Here is a 21,628-nt window from a genome sequence, read left to right as displayed (position 1 = left end):
AATCATTCCTCGTGTACATCAAAAGTTTTAAGGTTGATGGGACACTAAATTGACGTAGTCAGTAAAATTATTGGTTTTACCAGTTATTTTAAAATTTTCAAAAACATGCGATTTTCACCCTACTAAGAAAAAGGGGTAAGTTGCAAAAAACTCTGTAATTAATGAAAAATCAAAGGAAAACGTTTGAAAATTTATAGTTTTTGATACATTTGTAATGCCATAACGCATAAAGCACCAATTGCAGTATTCTTTTGTTTTTTTCGAATTAAATTTTACATTTTTCTATCAAAAATGTGTTTAAGGGAAAAGTGTAAATTTGCTGCATACATTTAGGGGTAAAAAAAATACAAATATTCTATAAGCTTAAATCATGAAACTAAATCTTAGGATGGATGAAATTTGAATGTTAACAAACACATAATGCAAAATAATCATATCCCAGCATATAGAAACGAGATTTATGAGGTTCAGTTCTGATTTTTATTTTGTTGCCTTTTGCCTCAGACTGGTAAGTGAATTATAAAAATATTTATTTAAAAAAAATTGGTGATTGTCCAAAAATTATTTTTACTCCAACAGTGTTGGTATAGTATAATGAAGGCAATATAAAGTTTGTAGGTGATATCATTAACACTAAACATACCGGCACTTTGTATATACCTATTCATACCGCCGGGGGTCAAATGACCCCTAACAACTTTTGCGCTAAAACTCTGTTGTTTCTCAACCGATTTTTACAAATTTTATAGTTTTGGAAAGCTTGTAACGTGACTCAAATATAGTTCTCAGACAATATTCAGCTACAATCATGGATTTTAAAGTTATTCGTGGTCTAAGAAAAAAAAATCCAAAAAAACATGCTTCGGGAAAATTGCTGTAAGTCAGTTTATGGGAGCGCGAAAACAAATTCATTTGGTGCCTGAAAAAGCTGAAGTTAGAAGCTATACGTTGCACATATGGAAAAAAAAATTAAAAATTTTTCAAGATCATGACCACAAAAAATGTAAAAAAGTTGTGTAAAAATCGTACTTTTTAATGAATCAATCGCCAAAGCTGTCCCAGTCACAGTAGAAATTTTTTGAAAAGTGAATTGGAAAATTGACGTAATTTGTGACATTTTGGAATTTTTAGATTTATAAAACTCGAAACACAGAATTTTTGACAGTTATTCAAATGTAGCTGTTTTTAGACTTTTTTATCAATTTACTTTTTCTGAGACTATTCTTACATTTACGATCGGCTTTGCACTGGATTTTGAGTATGTTGACAAAAGATTTAAGGAATAAGTTTATATGCACATGAAAGGAAATTTCATACCGATTTTAGTGATGTTATTACATTGGCGGTGCAATGCGTGACAAAAATATAATAAATATTTTTCTGAAAGTAAATCCTGAAATTTTGCGCTAATGCGTGCGTGTTTCGTTTCCTTTCACCCGGCTTCGTGTGCAATATAGCTTTGAGATATTATATTACCACCCACAGCGCCCATCTGCCAAGCAAGAATTGGTGCTGACTTTTCAAAATGCTGAAACTACTTCACTATTTTATTAATCATATTTTTGTCACGCATTGCACCGCCAATATAATTACATCACTAGAATCGGTATGAAATTTTCTTTCATGTGCATATAAACTTATTCCTTAAATCTTTTGTCAACATACTCAAAATCCAGTGCAAAGCCGATCGTAAATGTAAGAATAGTCTCAGAAAAAGTAAATTGATAAAAAAGTCTAAAAACAGCTACATTTGAATAACTGTCAAAAATTTTGTGTTTCGAGTTTTATCAATCTAAAAATTCCAAAATGTCACAAATTACGTCAATTTTCCAATTCACTTTTCAAAAAATTTCTACTGTGACTGGGACAGCTTTGGCGATTGATTCATTAAAAAGTACGATTTTTACACAACTTTTTTACATTTTTTGTGGTCATGATCTTGAAAAATTTTTAAATTTTTTTTCCATATGTGCAACGTATAGCTTCTAACTTCAGCTTTTTTAGGCACCAAATGAATTTGTTTTCGCGCTCCCATAAACTGACTTACAGCAATTTTCCCGAAGCATGTTTTTTTGGATTTTTTTTCTTAGACCACGAATAACTTTAAAATCCATGATTGTAGCTGAATATTGTCTGAGAACTATATTTGAGTCACGTTACAAGCTTTCCAAAACTATAAAATTTGTAAAAATCGGTTGAGAAACAACAGAGTTTTAGCGGAAAATGTGTTAGGGGTCATTTGACCCCCTGCGGTATAAATAGGTATACCACATACGTATTTCGAAATCTACAAACTTAAAAAATAATATTTTGATGCAAAAATACGTGCATTTTGAAAATAAAAATAGTCATGAAGAAAAATTTGCGAAAAAAAGAATACAAAAGGAGTTATAGTCATTTGAAGTTCAAAAAATGTCATTTGACCCCCTCCAATATAAATAGTGTTAAACCAATCCATCATACTGGGTAAAGTTTTTTACGGCATCGAAAATTGCAAAAAATTGTACATTTATTGCGCGATTTTTTAATTTTTTTATGAGAAGCAGAAACTTTCAAAAACTCTTTCAGGATATTAAAAACTATGTCATCATCAATTTGTTATCATTCAATGATAACTTTTTTACAGTATATTGAAATAAAAATTGAATGAGTGTTGTGGTATACAAATGTTGCATCTAACTGTGGCTTAACATGTTGCGGATAAAAAAATCGGCTAATTTTCAATGTACTGAACAATTATCAATGCCCTTATGTGATATGAAAAAAATATAACTTGAATTTGAAATGTCTACATTTTATCTAGCTTTCTTATAATCGCTGATTACTTCAATTACATTTTTGAAATAGAATTAGACCGGGACAAAATTCAAATCCTTCTTTTGTCACTCTGATTTGGAACTTTGCGAGGGGGAGATAATAAAAAATAATGCGAAAAACAAATAAATTGTAAGAAACTTGTGTGCAACAAAATTCCATATAATATCATTGCACAAAACCTATAAATTAAGCAATTTTTTATCGAAAAATACAATAAAATCAAGAATACAAAAGGTGAAATATCTCCCATCTCCCACAGTTTGTTTTTTGGTTTAGTAATCTTTCGGACATTTGTTTTTTTCCAAAATTTTCATAAAATATGTCAAATATGATTTATATCCCCCTTCTGAATTTTCGGAAATTTCGAAGGAAGGGGGGGGTGACAAAAGAAGAAATTGATATTCGTTCTAGCCTTATTGGAAAATAAACTTTGGATTATAACGATAAAGAAGCAATGTAATTATCTTCAAAAAAAAGACACAAAATAACCTATATTTTTCGTAGTTTATTGTTTTTGTTTTATCATTAAAATGGCTTTCCGCGATTATCAACGAATTGTTTTATTCAATACAATTATAAATATGAATTTTCTGCATAAAGGGGCTTGCTTAGAAGAATTATATTTCTTCCATAACTTGTTGTCGTTTATGCAGACCAAGCTCAGTGTTTATTGACTTGATAAAATGTTCATTGATTTTTTTCAGTGTTGTTTGGCTGTCAAAAAAAGAAAAACAATCATATTAGCTAAACTTATTTTTTTCCGGTTAAAGTTGGTTTGAATCTGCAGGTGAGTCAAAAATATGTTTTAAGTGCACCAGACCCAACATTTACATATTTCACAATTCCGTAGAATGCCTTTCAAAGTAATTCAAACCATTGAAGGAGGAGAAACTGTTCTTTGCGTTGTCCCCAGTGGATGGGGAAAGGAGGAAACCTTCGTTTGCCTTTGGAGAAACATTTAGTCGCTGAGATGGCGCAATAGGAATGTTCGATGCCCACTGCTGACTGGGAATCGATAAATTGTGTCCGAAAACGTGAACTTCGAAACTGCGAGGAAGCTGAGCAAGCGATGGAAGCAATGGAGGGACAAACGGAAACGGAAATGGACAGCGAAACTATGAACTTTAAACCAATCAGGAAATAAACGCAGTATCACCCGACTTTAAAGCGCTGTTGCTGAACAGTTGTTGACTCCGATGATCAACACACAAGAGTCTACTTTGGATACGGTAAGTTTCGATTTGCAACATCGTTTTTTAATAACTACTTTTCCAGATTTCATCTGATACTGCAAATGGAACTGTGGAACCTGATCATGAACAGAGTGCTGGTTCATCTTGCGGAGATAAAAGATAATCAAGTGAAGCTATTCCAATCTGTTGAAAAATTACAAACCTGTGTATATGGAATTATGGAGTGGAATCAGTTCAAGGTCTTTCTCGCGACTCGTTGGTTTGGAAACCCGTCAATTCCCACAAAGGGCTTATTTTTTGTTGATGACGCGTTGAAAGACAGCCAAACTTTTGATCGATATTTGAAAGAAATGGCATTTGTTTGCGGCTTCAGTGGTCGCAGCATTTTGACTCGTAAGTTCCTGTTGAAATGCTCATGGACCGGAGGAACACGCAGTTCAGGCGATACGAACGTTCCACAACCATCCGAAAGCTGAATTGAAATATTATCGAAACTTTCGATGTCCCTTTTTAAACTTGGTAACACAGGCTGACAGCTCCTTTCCAGAATTGGAATGCGTTAACTTTTTCAAACGTATTACTAAGAACAGCACCCAAAACAAAGAGCTTCGACACTGACGAACCGATAACAGGATTAAAATATAAAGTTTCTAAAAAACACCTGCTCAAGTAATGAAAACTCACCTGAAGACAATTCTATTTACCATTATTTGTTCGAATCGAATGCGTCGCGGTGCTTTTTTTTATAGCCGTTGTTATGGCCGCACCTGTAATATTAAAGCTTAGCTTAGATTAGCTTAGTTGACTACTCATATCCACCTTAAATCATTGAACTTGAAATGCTTAGGTATGATCATTCTTTTAAAACTTCAAAGAGCATATTTGATTAGACTTTGCTCAATTGACGCACTTCATATTCCATGATCGCTGGCGTGGCTAAGCAGAACAAGTTCTACCTCGCCAATGCAATGGTTGCTACTCCGTGATTGATCGAGGCCATTAGCTTTGTGCAAGGGCCAAAAGAATGGTGCTTGGGCCTAGCAGTTCATTCACAATGCACAAAACTCATGCTCTCCCTTTGAAAATGACCAATAACGGCGCCGGCCACGTCCTAGTAGTCAATGAGGAATGAAGGAGTGTTGTGGCGGACCATTTCAGAGGAACAAAAAACACTTGTTGTTTCGCGAACAGCTTGCAGAAAAGAGGAATTTTATTTCGTCTTTATTTAAAATTACAGCTTTTCCCGCGAATTTAAAACAATACAAAATATCACAATAGAACCACAATCTTGGTAACATTATAACGATGGTTTAATTGTTCTGCTTGATAGTATACCTTCAGGCGTTTTAGTAGTATACCAGGGTGACCAGGGTATCCCACGAATAGATCGATCAAGGAGGGATTGTTAGTAGGATACTTCATAGGATCAATCAACAACCTTTTGTCTCTTTGTATTTCAAAGATTAACTTTGAAAAATTCAGAAACAAAGGTAAGCCAAGATCACCAACTATAGAAACCGTCTATACGTCTGCGAATCTATATTTCAATATTCAAGGAAATGGTTTTGTTAGTAGGGGAAACGTAATAGGTCAGGATCCATTTTGGTGAATGGTGCGATTGATTTTTTCTACATCTCCTATGCTTCTAGATTTTTCTTAAGGAAACTCCTATTTCTAACATTGAGGCAGTGATAAAAAGTTTAAACGAATCAAAAATGTGTTTAAATTTTCTTTAAACTAACTTGTTTTCTTAATTCTTGTTCTTGGTACACTAATGTGTTTTCAAAAACGACCCTATAGATTGAAAATACTTCTCTCAAATTTCTGAGAATATTTAAGAAGAGATATTTAAAATATAAGTTTTGTTAATTATTCTTAATTCTACTTCTTTCTCTTAAGTGATTCTCCTTTTTGTTTCTTTCAACTTTTAATTTGTTGTGTAGGTTATGATAACTGAATAAGATCGTTTTTGGAAACTCATCAATGCAATTCAACTCTTTGCCTCATATTGAATTCACGATTGCACGGAGAAAACAAATCAACCAAAAAAGTTGGTTATTCATAGTATTCATGTGAGATATTCACTATCAAGTAGTGGATTAATATTGTTATACTAAAGATATGTTCACAATTCATTACGAAAAATAAAATAAAAACGATGTTTCTAAATGAATCTTATTTTTTGCAATATTCGAATCAAATTAGCATTTCGGTGGCACTCCCGTTAACATAAATTCTTAAAGGTTTCTTAAAAATCTGTAATGAAACATATTTAAACTAATAAGTCAATCGTCAGATATTAGAAAACTTATTGAGTTGTTATGTCCTGATATCATAAATTGTTATATCTAAACAATCAATATTATTCTAATATGAAATTTTACACATCTGGCAGAATAAGAAACTGGAAAAAACATAAGCGAGAATATAACAATATGTTTTAAAACAATAAGTCAACAGATAATCAAGCTTTTGACTAAATTTTAACAAAACCATATTCTCACTAAGAGGCATATTTTTTTTAAATTTAGCTACCTTTCTTTGAAGCAATTAAAAGCTTTGAAACCTTATCGATTATATGAATGACAAATTTGCTTCGATTTGAGTGAAGAGCGAATGCGCGACATCTCCGTTTCTGGAATGCCGTGTGTGAATTGTGGCGACTGAATACAGTAAAAATATACCATTGTGAACTATCCATTAACTTTAGAAAACTATGATTTATACAGTGTATTCCCCATAGCAATGGAGATGAGGGACCAAAATAATAAATATAACCCAAGCTGCGATAATCTTCATAAAAAAAATATAAAAATACTTAGCTTCTTTCCACGGCTCGCTCCTTCGGATATGTTCAAAAATTGGAAGTCGTAAATCATAGTTTTCAGCATATATTGACACTGTAGCTCCTGCTGTTTCCCGCTATGTTTTGATTCTGGTTCTTTTCAGTGACGTGAACGGGTAGTAACGTAGTAACATCACATTTTCTGCCCACTGTGGACAATTTACACCATAATTTTCTTTACATTTCATCATTTTCACAAATCAAAACAAATTTTCACGAGACAAAAAAAACGCGTTCGTCACCGGCAAGTCGACGCCTGCTCTTTCTATGGCCGCACCTATATTATTAAACAACGGAAACTAATTTTTCCTGTTAGTTTTTGATAAATATTATTGTTTTGGGGTCACATTTGAAAATGCTTACTGCGACATGTTACAAAAAGAAATCCGCTGTTATTACGTTTTTCCGATGTATTATGATTTATTTTGAAACAAGATATTAACCCTGAATGAAAAATCATTTTTTTCTGAATTTTGGATTTAGTTCAAATTAAAGCAAATGAATCATAGGAACGAAAGTATATCTGAAATAATCGTTCAATTCAACTTTGAAGGATTGTATGGGTCTTGAAGAGCCATCACATGCATAGCATAGCATGGGGTGACTACATCTTGTATCTTGTATTGGCTGATACACAGGGTACAACTGATAATCAAAACCAACACGAGATGCCAAAATAAGTACCTGGATTCAATACTCATTTCAAGTGTTACTTCTGAAGATCAGTTCAGTACCATAATGCACACCACGACAAGTCAATGTAATCATGGTGGCGAAGGTCTGAAACAGCAAAATAAACTCTTTAGGTGCGGAGAGCTCATACGACCCATACATCTGTTTCAGCAGGGAGTTGGAAGGGTAAAATATAGAAAATCCTACATGGCAGATAGGATTGGCAAATTTTAACATGAAAAAATCTCACCAAAATCCAACGTCTGCCGGGAGTCACACATTTTTTCATTTTTTTCCAATAGTTTTTGGCTTCAACTCAACGGATTCTACATTTCACACAATTTTCATTTCGATTAATCACAGCAAGCCACATCAACATGCCTTGTCAATCACATGGTGAAATTTTCTGATGGCACAAAAATTCACATTCCTCAACATTTATAATTAAGAAAAAGCATCGAAACGCATTTCAAATGCACGCGACACTCCAGTATTATAATTCAAACGTTTTCGCCAAAAACACACTTATTTGGATTATACGCCAGCCAGTGAACGATTCGCTTTTTCTCCAAATGCAGGAAATGTTTAGTTGTACATAAAAACAGCTTTCGAATAAACACAGCATAACACGCAAATTATCATGTCGTATCACTCCCGGTATTATATTTATTCGGTTATCCAGTAAGAGTTTTTCGTCAAATATTTTCATTAGTTTCACTATTTTTTAGTCTCAAAAAATTGAAATTTTCGCGGACGGAGAAAAAAAAGCGTGCGCGTTGACTTGACAGCAAACGCCTACCTCTGTATGGGTCTTGAAGAGCCATTACTGTAGAAAAAATGTCTATAAAAGGGATTCGTATTGGTTTTAAAAACGATCATACTTAGATTCTAGGCGCTCTCCATATAAAAATATTTCCGAATTTTAGTACACAATACCTCATTCCCACAACATAATTACGTGTAGTCTAAAACCCATCGGTATACAGGATCGTCTATCAAACAAAAGTTATCTAAAATAATTTTCCAATGCACTTCAACATTTCATTCATCTTTAAAAGAGGCTTCGTATTGTAAATCTGAAATTTGACTCTTTAGGATAGAGAAGCTATCTGACATTATAGATTTCCTAATTTTCGCCACCTTGTTGGACTCACTTATGCGTTTTGCTACCTGTGCCAAAGGTTTGTATCCGGATCTTTTTTTTTTTTTTTTGTATAGTCGTTTTACCATCTTTGTGGCATTCGCGACTTTATCAACGTTGCAGTTGGCGGACAGTTATTGAAAAACTTATCCGGTACAACTGTGTTCGATGTTTACTCTTGGGCTCGAACTCACGGACATCGGCTCAGGAAGCAATTGACTTGCCTACTGAGCTATATCACAAGCCCTGTATCCGGATCTGAGCACCCGTTTTATCTCGCCTAATTTGCTTTCGAAAAAATTCCATATTTTCTAACATCGTCTACCAGATGAGCCAAGTTTGTGTATAATTTTATTGGGAGCAACAACTTATTCAAAGACGAAAATTGTATTTTTGACACCATAAAGGATTCTTAATTAATTGTATTCTTGGGACATAAAAATAATAGTATCCTTAGTTATGGCACACAATCTTACACCTAATTTCCTCCTTGATTAATATTCTGGTGATGACGGTTCCTTCGTGAACCAGTGCACGGATGTTGTCATTAAAATTAATACCAGCTGCCTTGTATAATGGTCCAACAAGTGTTTGGAATCCTAGCATTTTTGAGAACGAAAAGGGCTGTTTACAGTGGCCAGCTGCAAAGTACCCAAAATTATATTTTGACGATCTTTTTCCACTACTATTTTGTGTTTTTTCATTGGAGATGAATCGATCTGGTTGGTTTCGAGCATGCCGAGTCTGCATAATACTTCCGGATGGTATTTTTTTAATGCCGTTTGGAGTTACCTGCACAAATAACACAGACGTTTTACAGGGCACGACACGACACTTGACGTTTTTACTAACGGAAAAATGTGTTTAATCAAATCCTTTTTTGTACGCCATTATTCTTACCTGGATGAAAGCTTTTATTCTGGCGGTACATGAAAGACGGCTCCACAGCACACCGCACTGAATCCCCTGATAAGGAATTCAAATTCTTTATGAATGTTTTTAACATTTCTCGCTGAGAAATTCTTTTCGCGTTAGACTTTTTTGGCTTTCAAAAAAACCCATTATCTGAAAATTTGCATGGGAACTAATGAAAGATATTTACTTACCCAAATATTTCAAAGAAATACTCACGGTTTTGGATTTTAAATTTTCCAATCCAGTCACTGCATGGTTGTTGGAGCAAAATAACAACTAAAACAAGTGTTTGTTTTATCCTTCCACGTCAGACACTGTAGCTGGATCGGTAGAATAGAGCTATTTTCGAATGCGTGTATCTCAAAAACCCTTCGTTTGATCTAAATGTTTTCCATGGATGAAATGAAGGTTATCTTATGAGAGACTACCATCTCTATCAAATGGTGAAGCGTTGCGGTCTTACTGATGCAGCATTTTCACACAGAAAATTCAACCATTGGTCTTTAGCTACAATAGAAACGAGACAAGAAACGAACCTGACAATTATTTTCCACTGAAGAAGGCTACAACAAATAGCCGAAACGTCTGGACAGTAATAAATAAAAATCGTTTTGATTTCAAAAATTTACTGAAAAGCCGTTCATCTACCAATATTACAAAATTTTAACTCAGTCGAATATTAAATAACAATTGAGATTTTTTTGAGTGTTATTTTTCCTTTTTGAATCTCAGTGTGATGTTGATTAATCTCATCGTAAGCATCACAAACGGTTCTTGTCTTGAATGTTGACGTAGTCTCAGCCTGAGAGTCACAAGCAGAAAAACTACTTTTTTGCGGGCTAAGCTGCCAGATGAATTATGACGAAGAAATAAGGAATAATATTTGTGCAAACTCTTGAACATTGAAACTTGAAAGCCAGAATTAAAACAAGTGTTTCTGTTCAGAAAAAGCTGAACTTACCGCAACTTCTTAAAACACTCAGTTATACCTGTTAAAGTGTAAAATGCCAGTTATACATTTCAAAGGCTGCAACATATTTCTTCATAAACGGCCACAACTCAGAGAGATCTAGAATTTTATAAAAGTCCTGAATATAAATAATTTATTTTAATAAATGGAAACATACCCAATTCAGCCGTCTCTTTGCCTTCCCGAACGAAAAATTCTTCGTTCTGAACGAAATAATTAATCAGTAAATATACGCAGTAAATATCCTATTAAATTTAGGAGGCTTGGCGAGTTGTTCAGCTTTCAAATTTCCAATTTTGTGGCAGTTGTGAGCAACTTGATCTATTTCGTTAGTCGTATTTTGAAAATTCTTAATCACATCGTTAACAGCTAGCTGCATGGTGTGAACTGCACATCGTATCAATGTAATGCTATCCTACAACTCGTCTTCTAGGGATCTCATTAAATATGTATTACCCTCCATGTCCTCTATTCAGGCTCGTAAGTGGTCACCATCGTTGTTGAAGTTTAAACCAAAATCTATAACGTTTGCTTACAAAATTGTATCAGTTAAATTTCGCCTTAAATTTACTATAACATTAGAATTAGAATTTTGTACAATCTGAGTTATACCTTGAACATTAGAATTATATAAATATGATAAATTTTTGGGCCCCCCTAAAACTAGAATGCATTGATCGCAACTCTTTCTCTTGCTCGATATTCCGATCGACGTCGCGCGATCAAACAATGATCCAGTTTTTTACATTGTACCTACATACACTTCCAATAAAATCTTTGCCCAGTACAGTTCGGTCGGGTTTTTATCTCGAGAAATCACATCCCGTTCAAGGTAGCCTGCGCGGCGGGAACAATCGGTCGATCGCACATTTTTTGGGGAATATTTTCTCCACGATCCTAGTGGCTGTTTTAAGGCAGCGAAGAAAGTCCTCCGAGTGGATTTAAAAAAGTTATTTTTATACGAGCCCTAAAATCCCACTACGAGTGCATTTGTTATACGTGCTGGGGAAAATTATCTCTCGGAAAAAGCACATGGGTTAAGTGATCATTATAATTCTTTTCGGAATCGTAATATAAAGTGCTTATGGTTCCGGTTAACAAAAGCAAGAAATTCCGGAAAGTGCACACGGGCTTCAGTCGAGAATACTGAAGAAAATCAGAATTCTACGTGCACGTGGGTTTGGGATTCATTCGGGAAAAATCCAAATTATCGGTGGGGTTTTATGGGCCGAGAAATCCGAGCACGATCAACGTGCTGAAACGAGAAATAGTGAAAATACAAAGAGGTGAAAAGAAAAGTGAAAGAAGACGAAAGTGTACAAAGAAAAGTGGAAAATAGAAGAAGGAAAAAATTGAGAAAGTGTTCTAAGTTGCTGTTCAGAAGATGGCCGACATGATCGTCGTCAATTGAGCTGGGTGAAGCCGTCGCTTTTGCTGTGGAACAAAGCGAGTTCCACCATTTTGAAACGAGCCACGATCACGATCGACGACGCGCTTTGCTGATCGACGACTCTCTCTCGTTGAGCACGATAGACGACACGCTTGTGCTGATCGACGACTCTCTCTGATCGATCAACGATCGACGCTTGATGGTGTTGGTACGACGATCGACGCCTGGAATTTCAGCACAACGACGAAGCGTCGTGACGTCGTCGAGTCAGATCTGCTGTTGGATAACTTGGTGAGTCCGTTCCGATATACATATATGTACATGCAGTAGCTTTCTCAATTCTCAATTCCCAATATTTGATTAAAGTTGGGTGACCTCACATATAGGGTCACTGTGGCAATTGGTGGTAAACGGCGCAATTGTGGGAAATCCGTTTCGCGCCCACAATTTGCGAGACCGGGTGAGGAGTGGACTGTTCGCGTCGGGAAGGAGTCCGTTTTCGATTTTAAAACTGTTCCACTTCCGTCGAAATTTCCGCCGCGAAGGGCAATACACCGCGACGGGAAGGAGCTAATCGATTCGATCTGTGTATTGTTCTCGTTCGGTTCGGTTTCGCGTAGAAACGGTTAGTTGCGCGCCGGGAAGGAGATTCGTTTTCGATTTCAACTACCGTTTCCGTTTCGATTCGTAACCATGCCGACGTCTAAGGAAGAAAGACAGCTGAAGGAGTGCCTAATACAACGAAAGGCACTAAATGCAATGCGAGATTCCGTTGAAAAATTTATTGCAAATTACGATGCTGATCGAACGATTAGATGTGCCAGAAATGCTTGAGCAGCATTTAGAAGAACGGGTCGAATTCGAGCAACGTTATTGCGAATCCAAAGGGTTTTTATTGGGTCAGAATACTATCGATACCAACCAGACACTCAATTCCTCGTTAATGTTTCCTCCTCAACATCATCCTTCGCCCTTCCACCTTCGGCTCCCACAGATAGATATGCCGAAATTCAATGGAGATTTCTCACGCTGGCTATCCTTTCGGGATACCTTTGCTTCTATGGTGCATTCCAATCCTGATATACCAACTGTTGCGAAACTACAATACCTTTTACAATCTCTCGAAGGGGATGCGAAAAAACCTTTCGAATCAATTGACGTAGAAGCTGACAACTATGTTTCTACGTGGGAGGCACTTATCAAACGTTATGATAATCGTCGATTTTTAAAACGTCAACTTTTTCGTGCTCTTTATGATTTACCAGCTGTTAAACAAGAATCTGCCCAACGTATACACACTCTCGTCGATGACTTCCAGCGTCATGTTCGGGCATTACAAAAGCTCGATGAGCCGGTTGATAAATGGAATACGCCTCTGGTAAATTTGTTGTCATATAAGCTAGATTCAACTACATTGCGTGCGTGGGAGGAAAAAACAAGTCAGAGTTCAGAAGCAAGTTATGAGGAGTTGGTAGAGTTCCTCTATCAACGGGTACGGGTTATCAATTCAGTCGGTACAGAAGTACAACCGGCCTTTGCGAAGGTGGCCGGATCCAACAACAAACCAAAATTCAAGTTCTCAGCAAACGCTACAGCATCGGTTAAATCTGCTTCTCACGGGTCGTGCATTTTTTCTTGCGACGAACAACACTCCCTCAGAAACTGTCCTGTTTTTCTCGCCAAAGATATTCGTCAACGTCGTGAACTGGTATCACAAAAACGATTATGTTGGAATTGCCTTTCGTTTGGTCATCAAGTTAGGAAATGTGGGTCGAAATTCACCTGTCGTACGTGTCATGAGAAGCGCCATTCTCTGCTGCACGAGTCTGCTAAAACTGCATCGGTATCCACCACAGTTTCTCCGATTCCTAGCTCGTCGTCTAGTTCTGGGAAAATAAGTAACGGAAAATTCTTCGAAACAAAATCACCATCATCTCAAATTAATACGGTTCATACATCCACCAACACAACTCTGCTCGAAACGGTATCGCTCTTCATTGTGGATGATTATGGGAAGAAAACCAAAGCTCGCGCCCTGTTGGACTCAGGGGCAATGTCCAATTTAATTTCGGATCGGTTGGCTAAGAATTTGATTACGTATCGCGCTCAGGTGAACCTTTGCATAGGTGGAATAGGAGGTTCACTGCAACGAGTCAAGAATGCTCTTATCGCTACTGTGCAATCACGAACTCAACCGTTCTCAACTAAACTTGAGTTCTTGATTTTGAAAAAACCACCAACCAACATCGATTGACATTTCGTCTTGGGATCTGTCAGGCTATCAAATGGCAGATGAAACGTTTTTCACCCCGGGAACGGTAGATCTCATTATCGGATGTGAAGCATTTGGGGAATTCCACTCCGGAAAAAAGATTTCGCTGGGAGAAGATCTCCCATGGTTGCTCGAGACATCTTTCGGATGGACCGTATCAGGGCCCGCAGCTTGTCGACCTACTTGTATTCCTCGTGTCTGCCAATTGTCTACGGTTGACGAACGTTTAGAAACCGCACTCCAGAAGTTTTGGGAAATTGAAACTATCCCCATGGAACACGCACACTCTTCAGATGAAAGTTATTGTGAAGAATTTTACACTGAAACAACGACACGTGACGACGACACAGGGAGGTACATCGTACGACTCCCACGCACCAACAAGCCTGAAATTGAACTTGGAAGTTCCAGATCGATCGCAGAGCGGCGTTTTCTGGGTCTTGAACGCCGATTGCAACGGGATCCTGGCACAAAAGAAGCCTACCATCGTTTTATGGCCGAGTATGAGGAACTTGGTCACATGCGGAAGCTAAAAGAGCCGGTAGACGATCAAATATCGCATTGCTACCTCCCACACCACCCTGTCTTTAAAGCGTCCAGCACCACGACAAAGACAAGAGTGGTAGGGTAACGGACCTATTTTGGACCGCTTTGGGAAGTGGCTATGCTATTTTCTGAATTAATTAAGTACACGTTACAATTTTTGACTGCTTTATCCGTTCATTACGAAGATCAGGGCTTTTTCTATCAAAACATATCGTCGTTTGTTGTAAAATAACAAGATTTAAGCCTAAAAACTTGATTCTTCGATCATTACACTGGTCGGTATTTTGGACCACCAGGTTTCTATTTTGGACCACCCTTTGGACCTATTTTGGACCACCCCTAAACCTAATACGTTTTTTTTTTCTAAATTTTCTATATTCACGACATCTATATGCGAATGATTCAGTTAATATTTTTCTTTGTTATCCTTGTGGTCAAGTTTGGTTTGTTCACGTTAATACATTCCTGAACTAACTTTCTTAAACTTTTCCCTAGCCAATATTTAAGTACACTTGTTTGTTGAATATTTCTTACTACAATCTTTTTTTTCCTAAAACTTATTATATTGTAAAACAATAATTTACGAAAAGATTAGCGTAAAACCCGAAATACACCTCTGTTAAATATTGTGTTTCATGTTCATGTTTTGAAAATCACGACAGCATCTTGACGAAATTTGTTCTCTAATGTTAAATACTGGTCAGTTGGTTGATCTTAGGATCTTTAGGATCAATTTTTAGAAAGCAATCTCCTTCAGGTGACCCAATGATAAGTGAATAAAGTCTGACATCATCAACTTCGTGATATCAATTGATGCAATTTGACTTCCAAACCCTTAGCAGATTTGGTTTGGCATCAGTTCTGTAGAATACATAGATTTAAAAAAGACAAAAATGTACGAAAATTATTCGATTTCTTTAAAAATTTAAAAGTCGGGGCTTATATTTCGTCTCTTCTACCTAATCAATAATATTTTTATCTAGAAAATCAACCCTGAATGGTTGTTACTTTACACCAAACTGTCAATAGTATTTCATGAAGGAAAAAAAATAGCTTGAGCCTAAAAAATAATGACTTAGTAAAAAAACGGTGCATGTCCACATTTTTCAAGTTTTTAAACTTCTTTAAGCTGTAACTTTTGACAACTGCTTATCAAACAGTTGCCATTAGTGTGGATTGTTAGATTATTGTGATTTAAAACACAAAAAGTAAGTTAAGACAATAATTGCCTTGGTTTTATGCCGATTGAAGTAAACCCCGTCTAAAGGCGGGTTTGGGCTTTAGTGAGTTGATTAAATAAAATATGCCAAAATAATACCAAAATTCCAAATTTTATTTTCAATCAGCCCTTGAAATAGTGCACAACATTTTTTTCATATCGTCGTACAACGTCTTATTAAGTTCATGAGCATTTAACAGCAAGTATAATACCCTGGTTATATTGAGTGGTCCAAAATAAGTCCCTGAGGAATTAAGTAGGACCTATTTTCGACATGGGTCAAATTACTATCAAAACAAGTTTTTTTTGTTCTTCGAGTTTGCAAACTAGTTTTCAAGTGTTTTTCCATAGCTGTGAACATGTTTATAGTTGTTAAATTCATCACAGCTATACAGAAAACTTCTTGAAAGTTGTCTTCAATAATAACACGTTCTCCTGAAATGGACTTGATTTGACCCAACTGTGAAAATTCAAAACTTTATTTTCAATTTCTTCTTCCCTACCTTCTTAATTAAATAGAATGTAAGATATGATTAGAATCATATGAAGTAGCTTTAACAATATGTGCTCAAAATTTTCATGATTAAAAAGATTTATGAGCGAAATATTGGAAAAGGCTGAAAGGTGATCCAAAATATGTACCCGGTCCAAAATAAGTCCGTTACCCTATTCGACGCGTCGTGCAAAACGACATCTGGGTATTCGTTGAATGACACCTTACTAGTCGGCCCTGTTGTTCAACCAGATTTACTGTCCTTAGTTATGAGATTTCGCACCTACCCGATCGCTATTGTAGGCGATGTAGAAAAGATGTACCGGCAGGTACTGGTTCATACTGACAATCGCCCTTTGCAGAGGATTTTGTGGCGCACAAGTTCGGAGAATCCAATTTCGACATTCGAGCTACAGACAGTGACATACGGAACTTCCTGTGCCCCGTATCTTGCCACGAAAACACTCCAACAAATCGCTCAACATAATCGTTCATCCTACCCTGAGTGCGCTGAGTCAATCGAACACAATTTTTACATGGATGATTGGCTAGCAGGAGGGAACTCGGCAGCAGACGTCATTCAGAAGCAGAAAATCGTCACAAAATTGCTCGCTGCATCTGGATTTGTGTTGAAAAAATTTGCCTCGAACTCCCAAGAAGTGTTGGCCGAAATTCCACCCGAAGATCTAGTCGTTGCTCAACTCCATGATCTACAAGATGAACAAACTGTCAGCACTCTCGGTTTAGTTTGGGACCCGATGACAGATTCGCTTCGATTCAAAGTGCAGATCTCTCTCCCTGCCGTCAACCTGACAAAACGCAAAGTGATGTCTTATATTGCGCAAATATTCGATCCGTTAGGACTGGTGGGTCCTACGATTACTATAGCCAAGCTGTTTATGCAGCGCCTGTGGGCGCTCAAGATAGACGACCAAATTTGTGAATGGGACACCCCGCTCCCAACCAAGCTCCAAGATGAGTGGAAAGCATTCCACAACACTCTGTTCCTGTTAAGTGAAGTTCGCATTCCAAGATTTGTTTCGCTTACTGATGCCGTCAACATCCAACTTCACTTCTTCGCCGACGCATCTGAAGATGCGTATGGGTCGTGCTGCTATGTTAGAGCTGAGTCCAACAACCAGGTGTTTGTTCAACTGCTGACCTCCAAGGCAAAGGTCACTCCGCTATCTGCTCGGCATTCCATCGCCAGACTTGAACTGTGCGCCGCCCAAGTCTCAAGTCAACTGTACAAGAAGGTGAGAGCCGCCACCAAGCTCTCAGGTCCCGTATTTTTCTGGTCGGACTCAACCACAGTCCTGCACTGGTTGCGTTCATCACCGAGCCGGTGGAAGACATTCGTGGCTAATCGAGTGTCACAAATTCAATCAACGACCGACATCGAAAGCTGGAGGCATGTGGCGGGTGTCGACAATCCCGCCGACGACATTTCCCGGGGCTTGAAGCCCAACGACATTCTGCATTGCAAGCGGTGGTGGAACGGACCACCATGGTTATCCCTGGCCATCGAAAATTGGCCACAATCAAATTTTTCTACGATCGAATCAACTGCTGTGTCCGAGGAAGGGCGCAAGGTACCAATCGTTGCCCTCACAGCCTTTGAAGTTAATTTCTGCTCTGATTTATTTGGTTTATTCGAGAACTACTCCAAACTGCGTCGTGTTACTGCCTTTTGTCTGCGATACATCCACTGTCTGCAGAAAAGGATGGTTTTGCGTCGATCCAACTCTCGAAAGTATAAACCACTCGCAATTAGGCACGTTCCCATCGACTCTATCGAACCTCTAACAACAACGGAACTAGAGTCAGCTGAAATCAAGTTATGTTCGTTAGCACAGAGTCAAGATTTCGCAGAAGAGATAGCAGATCTCACCGGGGCTGAGCGTGTTTCACAATCATCACGGCTCAAGTGGCTCAGCCCATTTCTCGACAAGGACGGCATCCTACGTGTTGGTGGCCGGTTGAAAAACGCTGCCCTATCTTATCAAGTCAAACACCCTATAGTTCTCTCTGCGAAACATCCGCTGTCCGCTCTCTTGGCTAGTTATTTCCACCGAAAGCTACTGCATGCAGGCCCTCAACTGCTGCTTGCAACAATGCGCCAGAAGTTCTGGATTCTGGGCGGTCGAAACTTAGTGAAATCCGTTTACCACCATTGTCACACTTGTTTCAAGAACAAGCCCACACTAGTCCAACAGAGCACAGCCGATTTACCGACGTGTCGCGGGTTTCACCCACCCGCCCATTTCTCGTATCTGGCATCGACTACTGCGGACCATTTTTCGTCAAGTCCGAGGTTCGCACTCGTGGTCCAAGGAAGGTTTACGTGGCCATCTTCATCTGCTTCGCGACTCGAGCGGTCCACATCGAGTTGGTGAGCGACCTGTCGACATCAGCATTCATATCATCACTTCGCCGATTTATCGGCAAACGAGGAAAGGTCGCAGAGCTACATTCGGACAACGCCACTGCCTTCAAGGGTGCACAAAACGCACTCAACCGAATCTACCAAAGGTTGAAGGTAGATGCCAAGGAACGAGATGCACTATTTAACTGGTGTGCAGAAAATCAAATCAAATGGAAGTTCATTCCTCCGAGATCGCCACACTTCAGTGGCCTCTGGGAGGCCGCTGTGAAGTCGGCGAAAACACACATGCTGAAGACGATGGGATCAGATCCGCTGGCGTATGAAGACATGCTAACACTGCTGGCGCAAGTCGAAATGTGCCTCAACTCACGCCCGCTGGTTCCATTACCTGAAGATCCCAACGATTTGGAGGTCCTGACCCCAGGGCACTTTCTGATTGGAGAAAGTTTCCAATCTCTACCCGAAGGCGACTTGAAGGAGACTCCAGATAATCTTCTAAGTCACTGGGAGCTGACACAGAAGAAACACCAAACAATCTGGTCCCGCTGGTATCCGGAATACCTGCAACAACTGCAGGCACGTGCAACCAAGGGTTGCAAGGCACCAGTCAACATCGAAATTGGTCGAATCGTTATCATCAAGGAAGACAATATGGCACCCGCCAACTGGCCCCTCGGAAAGATCGTGAAGCTGCATCCGGGGAAGGACGGAGTTGTCCGTGTTGTGACAATACGTACTGCCAACAAGGAGGTCACCCGCTGTGTCAACAAGATAGCCCTCTTACCGTTGGCACCTGTTCGAGAATCATCCAATCCATCCAAGAAGTCCAGGTAGAGCAACCCGTATGGGAGAACTTGCTCGATGCGCACCTGCGCCTTGCACAGGTAATTGCAGTTCCAACATTTACACCCCTTTAGAAAGGTCTACCTGGTCTTTTTCTCTTGTTTCCGGTACTTGGCGAGGATGGCAACACGAGAATCTACACAACTCATCGAGAATCAACGAAACACAACCCACAACCACGTTTCATCTTTGGGCGATTTCCTAATCCCGAAGTTCCGGTCATTCAAGATGATTGAAACACCTCCGTGTTTCAGGTGGCCGGAAATGTTGAAGTTTAAACCAAAATCTATAACGTTTGCTTACAAAATTGTATCAGTTAAATTTCGCCTTAAATTTACTATAACATTAGAATTAGAATTTTGTACAATCTGAGTTATACCTTGAACATTAGAATTATATAAATATGATAAATTTTTGGGCACCCCTAAAACTAGAATGCATTGATCGCAACTCTTTCTCTTGCTCGATATTCCGATCGACGTCGCGCGATCAAACAATGATCCAGTTTTTTACATTGTACCTACATACACTTCCAATAAAGTCTTTGCCCAGTACAGTTCGGTCGGGTTTTTATCTCGAGTAAACACATCCCGTTCAAGGTAGTCTGCGCGGCGGGAACAATCGGTCGATCGCACATTTTTTGGGGAATATTTTCTCCACGATCCTAGTGGCTGTTTTAAGGCAGCGAAGAAAGTCCTCCGAGTGGCCGGCAAAGTTCCCTGGCGGGAACAATCGTTTAAACTTTTTCGGCCTTATTTTTAGGTAATTTTGTTGTTGAAATACATATTTTTTTGTTTCGATTATAGTCGTTTTACCATCTTTATGGCATTCGCGACTTTATCAACGTTACAGTTGGCGGATCGTTATTGAAAAACTATCCGGTACAACTGTGTTCGATGTTTACTCTTGGGCTCGAACTCGCGGACATCGGCTCAGGAGACAACAGACTTGCCAACTGAGCTATATCACAAGCCCTTGAAATACATATAGTAAACTTATTTAGCTCAATAAAATAAGCCGACTTATTCAAAATTTAAACTACGTTTGCTACCTATGGTTTATTGAAATTGATTGAATAATGATGGATATTGTCGGCAATTAATTTATTTTTCATATCTTCATCAAATATTATCAACTTTCCATCACCCTAGAAAGCAAACGAAAAAAGTGGGGAAAAAAGTAGGGTTGTTTATTAGAGGGGTGAAGGAACAAAACTGAGCTCGTGATTTTTGACAGGATGTGACGTTCAATGAATTTCATTCCACAATGATTGTATCGAGTGTCACAACGAATTTCAGTGTGCTGCTTGATTGATACTCATTGCATTGAGTATCAAATTCAGATGATTATCTGAAATCTTGCAACACTGGTTGAAGCTATTGTGATTGTTATTTAAAGAAATCAAGAGTAAGAGAATCATTGGGGTTTAAAGGTAAAAAAGCTTCTCTCATTAATTGTTAACATACCGTTAAACGTGGCAACATACAAAAGCAGGGTTAGATCGCAGACACCAGATACCCAGACTGATCAGTGGCGGTTGAACCTATATAACTAAAAAACGCCCAGAATCATACGCCATCTGACGGGGCATCGTGAAACCATTGTGCTTCATCAAGAAAAAAAATACACTTGATAATTATCAAGCCAAATGAAAACTATCTTGATTTAATCACCTATCAGTATTTGAAACTCTATCTAAAAATTTTTCAATGTCTTCAATGTTAAATTGTTTACTCTAATTTACTGTATCATAAAAAGAGGTGAATGTTATACAAACAATGACTGTTGATCGATTTAGATGAAAAAATAATACAAACGTTACGTTATACCGGTAATTTTGGGATTCAGTTTTGATTTCGAATTCTATCTGGCTGAGTGACAGTATGAAAATTATAATGTCTGAAAATTATAAACAATTCATTGAGT

At 38.0% G+C, this 21,628-nt stretch overlaps 2 protein-coding genes across 2 annotated transcripts; both read left to right on the top strand.

Annotated features, from left to right (window-relative positions):
- The first annotated feature begins 14,228 nt into the window (after positions 1–14,228).
- LOC129742405 (uncharacterized) lies at positions 14,229–14,846 on the top strand. The gene has a single exon (XM_055734304.1). The coding sequence runs from the start codon at positions 14,229–14,231 to the stop codon at positions 14,844–14,846; it is 618 nt and encodes a 205-aa protein (XP_055590279.1).
- A 1,896-nt stretch (positions 14,847–16,742) lies between these two features.
- LOC129742404 (uncharacterized) lies at positions 16,743–19,693 on the top strand. Its single transcript, XM_055734303.1, has 2 exons — positions 16,743–18,440; positions 18,536–19,693. The coding sequence occupies exons 1-2, from the start codon at positions 16,743–16,745 to the stop codon at positions 19,691–19,693; spliced, it is 2,856 nt and encodes a 951-aa protein (XP_055590278.1).
- Positions 19,694–21,628: the final 1,935 nt, after the last annotated feature.

The sequence above is a fragment of the Uranotaenia lowii genome, chromosome 2 (genome assembly GCF_029784155.1).
Source record: "Uranotaenia lowii strain MFRU-FL chromosome 2, ASM2978415v1, whole genome shotgun sequence".
Lineage (NCBI taxonomy): Eukaryota > Metazoa > Arthropoda > Insecta > Diptera > Culicidae > Uranotaenia > Uranotaenia lowii.
This window is presented reverse-complemented; position numbering and strand designations above follow the sequence as displayed.

Coding starts and splice junctions, on each gene's coding strand:
- LOC129742405 (XM_055734304.1), top strand. CDS start 14,229: ATGGCAGATGAAACGTTTTTCACCCCGGGAACGGTAGATCTCATTATC.
- LOC129742404 (XM_055734303.1), top strand. CDS start 16,743: ATGAGATTTCGCACCTACCCGATCGCTATTGTAGGCGATGTAGAAAAG. Junction 18,441..18,535: donor ACAAGGACGGCATCCTACGT/GTTGGTGGCCGG, acceptor TCTCTTGGCTAG/TTATTTCCACCGAAAGCTAC.